At 37.9% G+C, this 17,624-nt stretch overlaps 1 protein-coding gene across 1 annotated transcript; it reads left to right on the top strand.

Annotated features, from left to right (window-relative positions):
* The first annotated feature begins 4,024 nt into the window (after window positions 1-4,024).
* On the top strand, window positions 4,025-16,321 carry arid5a (AT-rich interactive domain 5A). The gene is made up of 7 exons (XM_084728069.1): window positions 4,025-4,192; window positions 5,680-5,750; window positions 10,334-10,502; window positions 10,598-10,650; window positions 11,978-12,075; window positions 12,158-12,317; window positions 12,660-16,321. Exons 1-7 carry the CDS (start codon window positions 4,189-4,191, stop codon window positions 13,896-13,898), a joined length of 1,794 nt encoding a protein of 597 aa, XP_084584195.1. The 5' UTR covers window positions 4,025-4,188; the 3' UTR covers window positions 13,899-16,321.
* The last annotated feature ends 1,303 nt before the right edge of the window (window positions 16,322-17,624 follow it).

Here is a 17,624-nt window from a genome sequence, read left to right as displayed (position 1 = left end):
CATTGTCCTGGCATTTTATTTTTAACCAAAACCTTTCATGTAGAAACCATTTTAAAGAAGTAGTGATTTATCTCTTCCTTAAAAAGTAAAGTCTCCGATCCCTGCAGCTACTAGCCAGACCCAAACTTTCATTTACCTACAGTATGAGCTATTAAAGAAGGCAGCTACTCAGCCGTTAGGTGCAGTTTTAAGTGCTTAACAATATTATTTCACCAGAAAACCTGTTATATTTTTCCTTTTTTCCTTTTAGGTTTGCACAGCACCCATTTTATTTACATCCTCACATTTAGGTCAGGCTTTTATTTAATTTCAAACCATGCAATCCACTCAAAAAGCAACATTATGTAAGCTGTAATACATTTCATTGAAAATTATTTACTACTCCCTTAATCATACAACACCAATTCCAAAAACGTTGTGTGAAATGTAAATAAAAACAGTGCAATAATTCGCAAATGCTGTTCAACGTATATTCAGTTGAATACGGTGTAACGACAGGATATCTGATGTTCAAACTCATAACTTGAATGTCTTTATAGATATAGACAAATCTGGCGACTGCTTTATGTGCAGCGCTGCCATTGCTGCGGTTGCACGTCGTGTCCATTAGTCTCTGTATCTGCTGCTTGGATCTAGAAGGGAACCCCAAATTTGCGAGATTCTTCACGGTTTCAGTCAAAACGCTCCCACTCACGAGATCTTGCAGACTGGGTTTCCCCTCTTGACATGTCGCATGGATGTTAAACGGCAGCCCTCAGTAACTGATGAAGGTACCTTTTGTGGTGGTGATATTAATTTTCTAAAAATTTTGCACAGTAGTTTGACATTAGTTGTGACAACAGCCAGAGGTGGATAATGGAAAAGAGAACAGATGGACCACCTCCGCCAAAAAATGTATGAATTCACATTTTTCATTAGGTGTTTAAGAATATCAGGACCACAGTTCCTTTCTGTTAATATTTTTGATCCACTCTGACACATGGTGAAGTGAAGGCTTGTGTATTTTGCATTTCGTTTTTGTCCAAAGTTAAAATTTGACACGACTGTTGGAGCCGAACTGCACAGGTTTTTCCCGACTTCCTAGAGGTCGCTGTCGAAAGTAACGTTACATAAAAAGTAAGTATAAAAGTAGAAAATTTTAAACTTCTTAAGGTGCCTCACATTAATTCGCGCTCAAACTGCAGGGAGACTCCACCGCAGCAATGGCGTCTTCTGAACTTCCGGTACTTCGCTGGATTCACTCATTTTAAATTTGACGCCTGCAACAGAGTTCAAAAAAGTTGGGCATCATATGTTGCTCCAAAACCGGCATGCTCCAGGTGCCAAATTCAGAATCAGTGTACATTTACACAAAACAATAAAGTTTGAACATTAAATATCTTGTCTTTGTACTGTACTCTATTGAATACAGGTTAAAAAGGATTTGCAGATCATTGATTCTGTTTCATTTACATTTTACACAGTGTCCCAACTTTTTTGAATTTGGCGTTATACTTTCTTTTTAAACAAACAGTTCGCTCTGTTATGTTTCATTTTAACATCTTAGATACATTCATAAGAAATTAAGGAAGGAAGATGCTTTCAAAAATGCTAATTCATTATTACTCCATGTTAGAAAATAGACATTTTTTTTGACAGCAGGAAATGGCTACATCTTTACTCATGAAACACACTTATATTATGTCTGAACATAATTACAATTATTTCCCAGCCGAAATAGCAACATTTTTCGGTACCCAGTCTAATCTCATAGTGACATAAAACACTGGAATGTACCGTTTTTTAAAAAAGAAAACAAAACTCTATAATTTGCCTTTGAATCACTTTAGCTGATTCATTGTGAAATTAGTCAGCTCCAAGAAATATCTGATGCTTACTCAAACACTAATTTACATTAACAGTAAGTAGTTAAATTAAAATGATTAAAATACTTCTGGAAATGTATTTTTATTAATTTTATTCCTACATTTAGACACCTTTAAAACTTTCTGTGGGCATCAGTTTAGTGTTCTTTCACTTCCTAATGAGTCCAGTCTGTAAACTGAAGGTAACCATGCTTTATTCATTGTATCACTTCCAGATCTCTTTTCTATATATATATATGTATATGTATATATATCTTTTATTTTCAACAACAGTGAAGTTAAAGGCTACATTATAAAGACATACAGTTAAGATTAAATATAACAAAAAACAGAAAACAAGAACAATCACATTAACAACATGAAAGAGGGAAGTAAGCAACAGAAATAGTCACATCAGCTGAGTTTACAACATGTGGTTTGTACTTATTATATAAGTTCATACTTATTTCTCTTAACTATTCCTCTTTCAGCTGCATTGTTTTTGAAGTGCAGTCCATTAGAAACTCCTCAAGAGTATTTCTCTGATGGAAAACTTGACATAAGTTTTTCATAACACACTAAATTATCAGTGGGCCGTTTGTATTTTGAGATATTGTGAGTCATGCAGCATACAAAGTGATTCTAAAAAATGCATCTGTACCTATGTTCATAATTGGAGTTTAATCTCAGTGCATAACCAGAAGAGGTCGCTCAGTAGAGTGCAGATCCCCGCCAGGCGACAGATGGTGAAGCACCCACTGCAATGCCACCACGTGCCTGGCTGACCTGGAAGCAGAATGACCACAGGTGTCGCTGGTGTGGAGCCTTAAAAAAAAGTTTCGTCAAGGTTTTTCAAAATTCTCAGTCAGAAAGATCCATCAACATACAGTCATTAATGTGCACACACGCAAAAAAATAGGCTGATTTGTCCAGTAGTATGCAAGATTAGCTGCAGACAACATGCATGTCCATTGATCACACACACAAGTGATCGCATGTTCCCCTCCGCACTTATTAATGTGGAGTTTAATAATGTGGCATCACTGTACCAACAAACTGAGTTATTATAACATGGAAACTGTGGAAGAACTTGATATTTATTCACATGCTGTGGAAAATATTTTCACAAAATGTTTGCTAGCTAATTCAAAAAGTCAAGCCACAAGTCCTAAACTTTGAGTCCTGAACAAGTCATAATCCGCTGTTCATCAAATGTAATGCCATTTTAACAACAGAGGCTCGACTCTGTGCAACTTCAAATGTCAAACAAGGCTGGAAGTTGTTGCATCTCTGTCTGTAATTTTCAACCCACACATTTGCATTTGCAGTTTTTGTACATGGAAGAGATTATCTTTGATATCCAGGGTGCGATTTGTAAAGAAAAAAAGCAGATGGGGCACATTTTCCTGAATAAAATAACATTTAAATTGTTATAATAAAGGCATAGGGATATCAAGACTTTTTCTGTGTATTTTTGTCACAAAATACGCTTTTTTGATGTTGCACAACGCTGTTGATAGCTTACGAATGTTAACACCAAGCTAGTTATTGTTTATAATAATTTAGTTCATAGCACACTCATTATCACAACTAACATATAAAGAGTTCAATCCACTTGCAACTCCACTCCACTTTTGGAGCATCCATAGTGTGTCTTACAGACCCTCAACAGAGTAGGGAGAAACTCCCTCAAAAAAACCTTTAAACTAGGAAAACAGCTCCAACCAGAACTCAGCAACATAACGTTAGTTCTTCATGGTTCTCTCCTGCAACTCTCCAGTCTAAACTACGTGGATCTACAAAATTAAGAGTTGATTTGCTGAGAAAGAACAGCATTCAGGGTTAGTTTATTCAGGAAATGAAAGGATATGATTTAATTTGTGGATTCACACTTTTTAAATAACATATTGTATAATTTGTAAAGTTTTTTTTTTTATGATTTTGTCAATTCGAGTCTGAAGTCATAAAATTTGTGACTTGAGTCTGACTTGAGTCCAAGTCATGTGACTCGAGTCTACTCCTCTAAAGAAAATAAACAATAAACTACACAGACAGACTAATAAACTGGAGTAATGTGAGTTTGATCCGCACTCAAACATTTTAAACACAGCTGCTGTTTTTGTCTGAAACTCAGTAGGTGAAACAGAAAACAGACTTTGTGAGATTTGTATGACAAAAAAAAAAACTCAGTTTCCCAGACTCATTTGCTGCAGTGCCATTGGTCGACCAATGAAACTGTTCTGTGGAGACGCCTTCCTATTTGATGGTGTGAAGTTGAAGAGGGTGCCTCATGAATTACTGTCACAAAACACTGAAGCCGGAGACCTGAAGACAACTTCTGGAAATGGGTGAGAAACAGTTTTATCTTTAAATGAAACCAGATAGCATTCGCATTTACTGTTTGACATATTTACAACAGCTTAAGCTCTTTATAGTTTGAGATTTATGTAAAGTTTTTGAATTTTATTAGATCTTAACACTTTACATGACATTGTTTATAGCATATAAGAAAAACTGTGCTACATCTGCTTTTACAAAAGTAAATCACTGTGTATTACATTCATTTATGAAAGAAATGAACTGTTTTGATACATAAAACCATAATGCCTCAGTAATTTATTATCAACCCCAAATGTTAAGCAGTTGTGTGTATTAATCTGAGATCAATACCTGGTAAAATAAACACTACTATTAATGAACTTAACACAGAAACAAACCCATATAAAGTAAGTGCACAGTGACGAGTACTTGAGAAGTAACACAATATATCTAAAATTTGTCTCCCACACATGAAATGGAGAAGTTAGAGGCTACTGAAAGCAGAATTAAAGGTTCAAGCCACAGCACAGGAAATAAGTGATCTCAAAAGAGAAGCATATTGGTTTTGCACTCAAATGATATTAGTGTGGGCGGAGGGCTACGAGGTTTGTGAAGAATGACATTTCATTCTTGGAATTACATTTCGTTGCAATTTAGATTCCACTTACATGTTGTGTTCCTCGTAGAAAGAACATGAAAATCAGAAATACACCCAAAAACAGCTTTAAAATGTGCAGCATTTCTCAATATCTCATATTGCTCAAATAGTAATATTATGTTGCTCTGCCTTTCTAAATACAGAAGGAAATAAACATTTATACTTTACATTGCAGTTTATTGCTCGAGGTTATCTCACTATTTCCAAATACTGTAGTTTACGTGTTGCGATATCATACAGTGCAGTTTACAAGCGGTTTTGTTCATGAGCAGGAAGTGGTTTTGCAACCTGTGGTTTTATATCACACTAAGTCGACAATATGTTCTACAGATTTCTATTTTTTGTGCTTGCCAATCATCTGACTGTTACACAAATTGCTTAAGCTTTCCCAGAAGCACACTTGTAAAGCTTGAGACCTCATCCTTCCCTCAAATTGGGAAGATTTCAAAACCAAAGTGGGAGGGTTCACAGAGTTTTCAGCATTGTGGTGACTTTTAACGAATAAACTTGTAAAGTGACGTATGCAAACAGATTCCTGTAGGTGACTTTTAACTGACAATTATCAGCTCGGACCACAGAATTTAGCCTCAGGTAGCGATACGATTACAAATTTGATTCAAATTATGAAGAAAATGAATATTTTACAGCTGCTCTTAGAAAAATGTTGTTCTTTCCTTTAAAACCTTTCATAAGAAACAAGATGTTAAAAATTATTTCGGCAAGTATTTCCAGCAGTGATGACGACCAGCTTGAATACTTTTTTTTTTTAATGAACATATTTTTGTTTCCTTTACTTTTTAAATTCGAATGTACATACTCTTTTGAGTAAAACTGTGCGTCTCATGTCAATGTTTGAAGCTCAAGAGGACCAGAGTGAGACGTCACAACAAACAGCAGCCAGTGATGAAGACAAGGGGACAGAAAACCAGGTAATGTCCTGATCTCAGTGTGATAAAATGTCGGTTGGCCTTCTGGCATGAGACGGGTTAATTTCCATCAGTTACAGTTAATCAGTGAGTACAGACATGACACCTCTGAGTGTGTTATGCGTTGCGTTTTCATTTCCCTTTTTTAGTGAATTTGAGATAATTTTTGAAGTGCTGATTGTGTGTGTACAGTTGTTTCATCTTGATCGATGGCGGATTGTGAAATGACTAACAAGGAATAAGTGATTCTGCCTTGTATTGCACGCACATCTAACTCCACAGAGACATAGCATAATATCATTGCACATACAGAAACTGCAGGAGGTCGTCTCACAGCCACTGTTCTGGTAACTGAACTGAGAGGTACAATATGAGAAACACAAATTAGCTCATCAAATTTCCAAAAGCTGATGCTAGTTGAAAGCCTGGTGGTTTCTGTGGTGACTGCTGGCCTGCCGATTGCATCAATTCAGCACGCCACTGACAATCATAGCGAGAGTCACATATCAACACATTGACATCAACATCACCCACACGGTTTTCCAAAAAATTTCATCTAGTGGAAATCAACCGAATGATGTTTCACAATGATATTCGCTCTCTGGTGTAGAGTGAGAGCTGCTGCACAGGGGCTACAGTATGTGGCTTCGAGTGCAGACGTTTCCTGTAGGCAACCATTGATGCACGAACCCGAAAGTTTTGTGAATCAGATCTGAAAACAATAACTGAAAGTTAAAAGGCCCTCCGTGAATACTGGTGAATTTTATGCAAGATCCCTAGCAACATTTTTCAATCTTCTCATAATGTAAGACGCAGGTGTGCATGTTTATTAGCCAATCGCAGTTCTGGAAATACAGGCAAGAAGTGGTTTGTAAAATTTGACTTTTAGACATTTCGACTGGGTTGCACCAACAGCGACCGATTTAATCTAAGATAAGTTCTGATCAGAGTTGAGCATAGCGAGATTTAAAGGTACAGAGTGTCAGATTTACAGGGACTTATTAGCAAAATATGTCAGATATTGAACAGAGTGTGTTTTCATTTGTGTATCATCACTTGAATCATTGTGAATCATTATGTTTTTGTTACCTTAGAATGAGCTGTTTATATCTACAGACGGCGCAGGTCCTCTTCCACAGAGTCCTTCATGCTTTGGAGGGGGAGAGTGAGATGATGTGTTTGCAATCTGCAAGCTCACCACTGGATGTGCTAAATCCTACACACTGGTCCTTTAAGACAAGGAAATCCAGATTTCTAATTAAGAAGAGCTCTGTTGCACAATTAAAGACTAACCTATGTTTAGTAAATCCAAATTTATTGATGTAAACTACAAAATATCAGTAAGGAGAAGCTTGCTTACCCAAATTCAAATAAATAAAAAATATGAATAAAAAAACATTAAAAAACATTAAAAATGACATTGTTTGCTAGCTCGCTAAAATGCTAAATTAACAAAATGTTACATTCTTTACAAGCTATCTAAAAAGATAAATGACAGATTCTTTACTAGCCTGCTAAAAAATTAACAAAGCGCTACATTATTTGCTACCTAGCTAAAAAAGTTAACAGCTCATTACATTGTTTGCTAACTAACTAAAGAAGATAACAAATGTCACATTGTTTGCTAGCTAGTTGAAAGGATAATGAAATATTACATTGTTTGCTAGCCAAAAAAAGTTAACAATTAATTTAATTGTTTGCTGACAACCTAAAAAGTTAACTTAACCTTAACCTACATTGTTTGCTAGCTAAAAGTTAGCAAAATGTTATCCTACTTTGTTTTTTCGCTAGCTGAGAAGTTAGTTAGCCAAGTTACACTACTCACTTTGGCTTGGCAGAGAAACTCTGATTTCTTCTCCTTTAAGAAAAAAACATTAGCAGCGACTGGCAGAAGAGACGCATCATAAAACTCAGTTGAGTCAACTTGATTATTTTGCTCAGTTAAACCTCCTCCTCCTCCTTACATTTAATCACGGTTTAAAAAAATATAAACAACTAAACTAAATGGAGGTTAAAGTTAAAGATAAGAGGTTAAAACTGAATCTGTCTTAATCTGAAGCGAAATGTTTGGTGCAACATAATTGAAAGTCAAATCATGATTTAATCAGGTTCAAAACTAATCTCTGTCGGTACTCGCCAGCCATACAGATTTGAATACAAACATAATATGTGCAGTGGGAAGAGCAGGTGACAGAGAATAACAGTGGAAAGTCAGAGCTGTTGGCTGTTGGCTGGGAACGTCAGTGTGGAGCCACTGAGCTGTGACTCAGTCGGGGCTATCTTGGTTAGAGGCCTGCACCTTCACTATTACTCACTCTAGAGGCCTACTTCTCGGAACCAGGAACCACATAGAGGAACTTGATTCAATATGAAACCACGTCGAGCCGTTTTGTTGTACAACGAAATAAAGCTGCTTATGCGTGTGGTGATTCAAAGTAAAATATTGACAGTCCAACGTGGTCTCTTTTCACATCCAATCTCTTGAAATTGATCGGCACTGTGAGATATAAGCTTTCGCATTTAAATACGTGGCATGAAATACCGTAATCTATGATTGAACTGCAATAACAGAAGTGAGTAAGCTGCTGTGTGAACCGGTGTTGAGACAGCAGGAATAATATCTAAGAAGTGGTATCGTCCTTGAAAACAGTTTCTCTTCTTAACTCTTATTTGCTTAATACTTCTCTAAATCCCTCCAACTGATGATTTTATTTCTGCATGCCTTCACTGTTTCATTTCTCCTTTCTTACAAACCACAAATAGTGACATTGTCAATTTCTTGTACAGGAGTTCTGGGTACTCTCACACTTCAGACATCTAATTTCTTGGTATCTTAAACTCCTCTTTCAAGTTACTGGCACCAGTTTTGCAGAACTACTGCAACGACTTAGATATTAGTAGATAGTAGACACTATGCAGCAGTATCTTTATTTATCTGGAACCCATTCTTGAAAACCAAGCAAAAAAAAAAAAAAAACCTTTGATTTTGTCAATTTTGGCAGACCTGCAGAGATGAGGGAATTTCTCGAAAAAGAAGAAAGGCTTAATCAGATCTGAAGTGTGTTCTCATGTTGAGCAAATAACATTGGAGCAAAATTAACGTTCATTATTTTCAGTATATTGTTTTTTTTTGTAATTTTATTAGAAGTTAAATGCTTTAAATTTAATTGTCTTTGAATTATATGGTTATCATCATATTGTATATTATATATTATAGATTATATTAACCTAATGTGAGGTTCAGTCAGAGGTGTCAAAAGTTCACAAGTGCAAAAACTTGTAAAAGTAGTACTGATTCAATGTGCCTGTCATGACTGTACTGATTCAACTTTTTTTCCCCGAGTAAAAGTGAAAAAGTACAGGGTCTGAAATGTACACAAGTATAAAAGTAAAAAGCGGTAGTTTCGTGTTGTTACATCCTTAACTCTCTTTTTTGTTTTGCTATATTTTTTACATTTTGTCAGGTCTTTTACATCTTGTTTCATCTTTTACATCTTGTTAAATCGTTGTAGGGTTGTTATGTCTTTTACGTCTTGTAAGGTCTTTTTTGTCTAGCGTCTTGTTCGGTCTCTTTACGTCTCTTGTGACGTTTTATGCATCTCTGTTATGTCTCGTTATATCTTTTGTGTCTTGTCACTTTTTATGCATCTTGTTAGGTCTTTTTTGTCTTGTTAACATTTTAATGCCTCTTTTGCATCTTGTTAGATCTTTTACATCTTGTTACCTCTTTTACATCAGTTTTCATCTTCTAACATCTTTTTTCTTTATCTTTATCTTTATCTGTCATGCACGATATGCACCGATGGATACACCAAGGAATCGCCATTTAGGTTGAAAACCATCTTGATGTTGTGAAGGCGGTGGCCAATGAGGCAAAACAAAAATAATCAACCATTTCCCTTAAATGTATTAAAATTTTAAAGTAACAAGCCTGTTTTTAGAATGTAAGGAATAGAAAGTACATATGTTTGTGTTAAAATATGGAAAGTAAGTACAACAACAAGCATTTGTACTTACATGGTACTTACTTCCCACCTCTGGGTTCAGTTATGTTTGTGCAAAAACAGCCTTCAAAGGGCTACTTTTACTTTTATACTTTGAGAACATTTCAGAGCCTGTACTTTTTCACTTTTACTTGAGTAAAGAAGTCGAATCAGAACTTCTACTTCTATTTTCTTTACACAAGTATCTGTACTTTAGTAAGTGTTTACTACATTTGATGCATAAATTTGCTGTTTTGGCTTATGTTTGTTTTTCAAAGTGACATTTGCAACACCAGCGACAGACAAACTCTAGACCAAAAACCCCACAAGTCTGCTGCTTTCTCTCCAGACAGGATGTGTAGCGGTTATCTATTGAAAGTAGTGGTAAAACCCTACCCTCTGATTTTGATGTTTCATTTCAGCATTTGCATCCCATGAGATGATTCTGAGTGTCGTTTTTTTCCCCATCTGTGATAATTCTGTCAACTGTAAAGCAGGTTTCTATATAAGGGCAGCGGACCATGTCACATTTACAGGAGCTACTGCGTTTGATGCAAAACATTTTTTTTTCTCTGATACATCCATTTTTTATCTACGCTATAGGTTTCTCCCCCCGTCATTGAGATTCATGACTCTATGACTGAATGTGAGGAAGACGTGAGGCCCAATCTAGTGCAGATGGAGGAGAAGGCGTTTGTTTCAAGTCTGCACACCTTTATGAAGGACAGAGGTACACCCATAGAAAGGATCCCACATCTGGGCTTCAAGCAGAGTGAGTTAAAAAGCACTGCTGTTGAATGAGCTCAATATTCACATGGAATCTGAATAAAATAATTAGGTTCTCCTGTGGGTTTTTTCCTCTTCCAGTTAATCTTTGGAGGATCTTCAAAGCTGTGGAGAAACTTGGAGGCTATGATTCCGTAAGTACCAGTTGTCTGCAGTTCATAGTCCGCTGATGCAAGATGCCTCAGTATTTGCAGGTTTCGAGGTGGAAAGTGAGCAATAGGTCAAATGCTGTGACACGGTGGTTTTAACCACACTGGAGGACATTTCGGCTGCTGAGCTCTCGCTGTATCACCACCCCTACTCTGCTTTCTTTGATGTTGACACTGTGGGACAGTGTCTGAGACTACAGCTCATACTGAAATAGAACTAGAGCAGGGCTGGGGCTCTCAACGAGGACCCCTGCCGCTAAGATCACCACTGCCGCTCTCTCCAAGGGTGTAAACACAATATAGTGTGCCTACATGTGTGTAAAGATAAAAATGAAAGTGTTGTTTCAGTTATGAAAACCAGCAGACGTGCATTTGAAGAGCAACCGACAAAAAAACTGTTTTAAAACTAGACTTGAAGGCAGGTATGTTGAGGTGCAAGTTATGTGAGAATTCAAATTCATAATCATAAATTTTTGCAAATCTTTTGAGCCCTTTTGGTGACAGTCATAACCTGTGTCTTGTACAAAACAGATTCCAAAAAGACTGGAGGCTGTGTAAAATGTAAATTAAAACATAATGCAATGATTTGCAAATTATTTTCAATGCACTGACTATTGATAAGTGCTTCATACGACCCTACATTAAATAATCTGGACCATCCCTTAAATTCAGGAAGGGTTGTACAAGTGAGATTGTACCACACTGATATAGTACAACATACATCCAGGCATAAAGTTGGCATTTTAAACTCGAGCAGATGTTGCATACAGCTGTAAAAGCACTGTTAGAGGCAAGCTTTGGCAAGTGCAAGGATCAATTTCTCAAAGAAACCCAGATGTTAACAGCTGTCTGAAGATCTCACTTCGTGCATTTTAAGAGGGAAAACCAGACAAGAATAAAAGTGGAGGTTGCGTCTTTCCATAATATGACAGGATAAGCTGTTTGCTTTTGGCCTTATGACTCTTACGAGGATCAGGACACTCGTTGAAGACTTTGTGCAGCGTGGTGGATTTGAACCAATCCAAACTCGCTTACTTTGCAATACAGTACAAAGACAAAATATTTAATGTTCAAACTGTTTAACTTAATCGTTTTTTGTAACTGTAGACTCATTCAGAACCTTTTTAAATTGGGGCTGTACTTACAGATTGTACTTACAGTAAACAGGCTCCATGAGCATTTTTGTTTCATGTGTCACTGGGTACATGGTGTGATGAGCCACTGATTCTCTCAAAATATTTCAGTTACTTCTCACACATCTCAACCTATGTTGTTACATAATGCACATTTTCCCCACTGTGTTGCCCAACAGGTGACAGCGCGGCGACTTTGGAAGAAGGTGTACGATGAGCTGGGAGGAAGTCCTGGTAGCACCAGCGCTGCTACTTGCACTCGCAGACACTATGAGAAGTGAGGATAATTCGGTTTACATCTCACCTGACAATGCAAATGCTCTGTCAACAGATTCATGACCAGAAATGTGTTTGTTTAGGCTGGTGCTGCCCTTTGAACGACATGTAAAAGGAGAGGAGGACAAACCTCTCCCTCCAAGCAAACCACGGAAGCCATATAAGAGAAATCTGGATGGCAAGGTCCAGAAAGCTGAGAGGAAGAGGAAAAGGACTCAGTCGGATAGAGAGATGGATTCTGAGGTAACATCTAACTATATCTGTGCCTGTCTCTCTGTAGTTAAGTCTTTCAATTTGTCGAGTTTGTCCTCAATTTTCAAACTCAGAAGGTTCTTCTCTTTATGCTTTGATGCCATTTTCATGAATGAACACTTCCTGACATATGGGGCAGGAAGTGAAGCCTTATATGGATTTATTGCAGTGTCTCATGCACATGCACTCAAACATGCAAAGAAGGATCATTTACACAGTAATCTGAAGTTATGTGGCACGTTTCTAACGTAAAATAAAGTTACGATAAGAATATAAAAATGTTCTTCCATGAGGCCCGATGTGTCTTAAAGTAACCCCTGTATAATTTTATAGATAATCACCCAGAGGAGTCCAGATGCCGCATGCCAGAGTGAAGCAGTGATGCATCCTCACCCAGCCCTGTGGGCCGCCACCTCCGACAGACACCATCCAGACTGCTCCCAGCCAAGCAGAGCCAACGGCAACCTTTGCAATTCTGTCTTTGCCCGCCTTGTCCAGGTCCCCATGTCCAGTCCCTGGACTGCTCACATCCCCTCTGCTGCTGGAGAGGTCATCTCCCCGCTGGAGAAAAAGAAGCGAATGGCTCAGGCCAGCCTTAACTTGCCCCAGAGCGAGGAGAAAGAAAGGCCCTCTGTCATCCAGTGCTCCCAGTCTCCGGCGCGGGCTTCTTCCAGCCAGAACTGCAGCTCCTCTGACGGCTCCCCGGTCCCTTTGTCCTCCTCCTCTTCCCGCACACCTTCCCCTTACTCTGACTCATCAGAGGACTGTGCAACAAGGAATGAAGATAAACCTGCATCAGGCTCTGAGATCCCCTGTAACTCTTCCAGCTCTGAGAAAAATACATCTAGTGAGGAAAGAAAGTCTGTGAGTTGCAGTCAGACATCCAAAGACCCTGCTGGACAGAATAAAGACATTTCTCACGTCAGTTCCCAATCCGCAGACTCAATCAAAGTCCCAAATAAAGACTCTGCCTGGAAGACAGTCTCCAAAGGCAGTAGCAGATATTGCCACTATCCTTACCACTCATCCTCCTCCTTCACTGTGAAATCTGACTGGGCTCCAACATCTACCTCTAGTTTCACCAAAGTTGTTCCAAAATCTGTGCCGCTCCTGCGGCCCGCTGCCGTCCGACCGGGTTACAAAACCCACCAAGGCAGGCTGATGCAGCACGATGACTCTCTGACTTGTGCAAAGAAGCTTAACAATATCACTCCGTGGCTTTATCAGACGGAGAAGAGGGAGAAATCCAGGACAATGCTTCAGAAAGCTCCTGCCACTCAGCAGAGTTTGTCTCACTCCAGTGCCGGCCTGCCGGCATCCTGCGTCCTGTCAAACTATGACAAATCAGGGAGAGACTCTCGGCACCAGCCTCCGTTACACCCTGTGTTTCTCCCCAACAGGATGAGACTACCTCAGTCTCACCTAATGTACCGCCATGTCCCAGTGGGCCCGGCTCACTCTGCACTCATTGGGTCGGCTGTTTACCCGTTTTCCTACCCCATTCCACTGTTAAACCCCCAAACTGGATATACCCTACCTGCCATGAGTCCCATTTATCCTCACAAGCTATGATTCTTTGTAGTTCATCTCCAGGCTTAAATACTTGACAAAAAATAAATGAAGGCAGCCATTTACTATAGAGAGCACCTAAAAACTTTGCACTTCACCAGGATGGGTGTGGTTTTGCAGGATGTAGCAGTGCATGTTTCAGCGAGCTCATGGGCGAGCTCCGGGATCGCTTCAGTCTGCGCTTATACTTGGGTTTACCACCCACTCTGCCCCCAGTTTTAGCACTATTTAGTTATATTTCCCAGGATTATATTATGATGGAAAGACAGTCAGGTACAAGTCATTTGAAAATCTGCAGGCATACTTCTATGTAGTGTTGAATTGATAACCCATCAGTCACCGTTATACAACAGCTAACATTAGCTTTCAGCCATTTCCTAGCTACCTGTACAGTGTGATTGTGTTACACAATATGATAGGAAGGTGTAAATTAATTGTAAAATATCAACCTCACATACTGCTAACCCTGTTTTAGCTGCTTACCCTACTTGGACAAGAGACAGCTAGCTTGATTATGTCCAGTGTGTTTTACTTCCAAGCTTAAATAAATGTCTCCATGATGTGCATTCAATTGACACCTTTCTACCATATCGTGTAACACTATGAAACAGTAATGTTAGCAGGGAAGTAGCTGGATACTACTGTTAGATGTTGTCTCTCGAACGGGTTATTAAATATGGTGTTTTAACTTGAAATATGTTTTTCAGATTTTCACAATCTCTTGTCTTTTCAATTAGGGATTAGGGATTAATGAAATTACAATGATTTGTGAGATTCTCTTTATTTCTACAACATTTGAGCTTCCCAACCGGAGTTTGACATCAGAGGAAAATGGCTGCTGTGTGAATATGGAGAACTGAGCTTGTTGGCCCAGTTTTCTATTGTTCTGTGTAACTCTGGCAAAGCCGTACTTGTGTTTTGAACCTTAGCATTAGTATGCAACACAAATATTTAGGTTGGCTTCAACCCTGAGTAGTCATTATCTGATGGGCTGTGTTGACCTTCGGTAACCAAGACAAAAGGTCAACAAAAGACCAAACCAAAGTGAAGAGAAATTAAGTCACAGTGGCTAAAAATATTTATATGATCACAGTGAAAACAGGATGACTCATCCAAGTGCATCAAACAGTTGCTTAATTTAGGCCACAACAGTGCACCAGTGCCTTCTGATAACCTGTAACCTGTCCATTTTAAAAGCGATCAAATCAAAAAGGTCTCTTTACCCACAATAAATAAAAAAGTCTTTAAATTTCACCCTACACAATGTAATGGGGGGAAATAATTTAAAGGAGCAATATGTAGCAATTGATTGCACAAAAGTGAGTTCTGCAGTCCAAATAGCAAGTCGGAGCCTTAGACTAATATTAAATAGGTTGAATTTCTATTTAATATATGATCTATGGTTGAAGCAGGTTGTTTTCCCCCGCCCACTCCTTCCCAGATTAGGTAAGACTTGGGTAGGCTGCAGGAACACTGCAGGAGTGCAGGACGTGTGCAACATCGGAATTGACAATAACAAGTGAGGACGAGTCCCTCGTTTTATGTTGATCAGGTGTTTTTAAATGTCAGTTGTCTGTGAATAAATGTGAAGTTAAGCGCGTTATCCTGAAAACAGAAGCCCACTGCTCTGAAAATACGCACACTGTCTTTGGAGTTTGAGTTAACTGACTGCTTGTCTCACTGCCTGCCAAACTCCATTAACAGATTGCTCAATTTAACTGTTATAAACATCTACGCCTTCTAAAAGATTATTAATGATTTATTCCAATTCATAAATAGACACTTACTCATTCAGCAGCATTCGGCATTAAATTGAACTCTAATTAACACGAAACGGGCAAACTAAATTATTCCGGCCTGGAATAGAAATTTCAGAGGACACTGCAACTGTAGCATTGTTGTCAGAGAAGCGATTATTTTGACTTGACCTGTTTCCTTGATCTCTGATGACATATCATGGTAATTTTATAACTTATTACAGTAAATATATTTCTCATTTCAAGATAAATCTTAATTATTATGACAAACTCATAATAGATTGCTTAAACAAACCCATTTGAGTTAAATTCAAGGCTTCAGATCTTGCACATTTGTACTCACTTGCACAATTACAGATGAACGATAAATATCAGGGCTGATAAATTATCAGCCAATAATGGGAAATTTCTATTGTTAATTTTTCATCTCAGCCAAAATACTTATATAGTATGTTTGTAAAGTTTTTTGATTTAACTTTGGTTTAACTCATGTATCCCTACGCACAATTTCAATACTTTGTGTAGAATGTACTGTAATGTGAAGTCTGTTGAACAAAATAATACTGTAAAAATACTGTATATGCCATGTGTCAGTGTTAAATATTTTAGATTGTATATGCAGATCTCATTGTCATTCAAGTGTATTTAAACATAAAGTAAGTAAATGATCATAAACAAAATAAACGTAAATCATACTTAAACCTTTGGTCCTTTGTTTTTAATCGTAGAAATGTTGCTGATTTCTCCATACTGTTAAAACTAACTGTTATATTTCACTATAATAGAATAAGTCAAGTATGTTTCGTGCACTTACATCTTAAGGATCTCTCATTGTTGTAGTGATTCACATTTTTTTTAAAAAAAACTTTGAGAAACCTTTTCTGTCGGCTGCTCTCATTTATACCGACTGCTGACTCCTCGCTCATCTTAACCAGCCAGTAGAAGCTGCAAGTGATCAACAAATGCTAGGCAAAAAACAAAGCTTACCTACTTTGTTGTTGGCAACATTTTGGCCTTTGTCCTGATGCAAAAACTGATATTCAAAGAAAAGGTTGCCCTTTTGCGCCCTTACAGTGGTTAAAACACTCTAAAGTTCTCTTCTATGGACAAAATGTGGTAAAGTTCCTTCTACATGGCTGTTCCAGTGGATAAATTGCAATGCAGTGCAGCACAGTAGTTGTTATACTTTAAATCACATAATAAAACAATTTAATCTAACCAGGGATTGGAACTGTTTGACCATAAATACATCACAACTTTCTGTGTGCTGGTGCACCACCACATACAACCAGTACCCCTTTTATTTTTTTAACCCCTGCTCATCAGGTGATCTGACTCCACCACTGTTTTCATGGTGTATAAAATGACTGTAAAGGGGACCAGGAGGGACAATTGAGTAAGATTCAACTCTATTTTATGTTCTAAATGAATAACATTGTTAAATTGAGAGGTTGGGACTTCTTGTCCCATTTATTATTTCCATACGCTCAGTTACAAAACCATTACACTATTCTATGTGTCTTAGAGAAAACTGAGATTATACTATATACTATTAAGATCTTTGCATACATCTATATAAGAAAACTTACACTAAAACATCTCAACAAAACAGAACAAAATCTGTGCTGGTTGCATCTGGAGGTTGTGGTGTCACTGCGGTAGGTGCTTCACCAGTGGTTGTTGGGAGTATTCTAATGCTTTTATATGTTTGTTTTTTTTTTGTAATCAGGAAGAAATGGTCTGTCATAGAAATGGGAAGTACATCACTGACTACGAGAATTACGGGCGCTTATGAGTTACAATAAATGAGAAAATGGGCAGGACTAGTCTGTGTTTTCCTGTCACTGTGCACAGCTGTTCAGCCACAGTGTTGCAAAATAAAACTGACTTTTTCTTACTTCAGTAACTCATCATCACAAAAATGTGAGCTGTGATAGCGTAAATCCTTCTTTCTTTCCTTTCTTTCCTCCCT

This window comes from Lutjanus erythropterus, chromosome 10 (assembly GCF_056507025.1).
Source record: "Lutjanus erythropterus isolate fLutEry1 chromosome 10, fLutEry1.hap2, whole genome shotgun sequence".
In the NCBI taxonomy this organism is placed as follows: Eukaryota; Metazoa; Chordata; class Actinopteri; order Lutjaniformes; family Lutjanidae; genus Lutjanus; species Lutjanus erythropterus.
The sequence above is the reverse complement of the archived record's forward strand: the minus strand, read 5'-3'. Positions and strand labels throughout refer to the sequence as shown.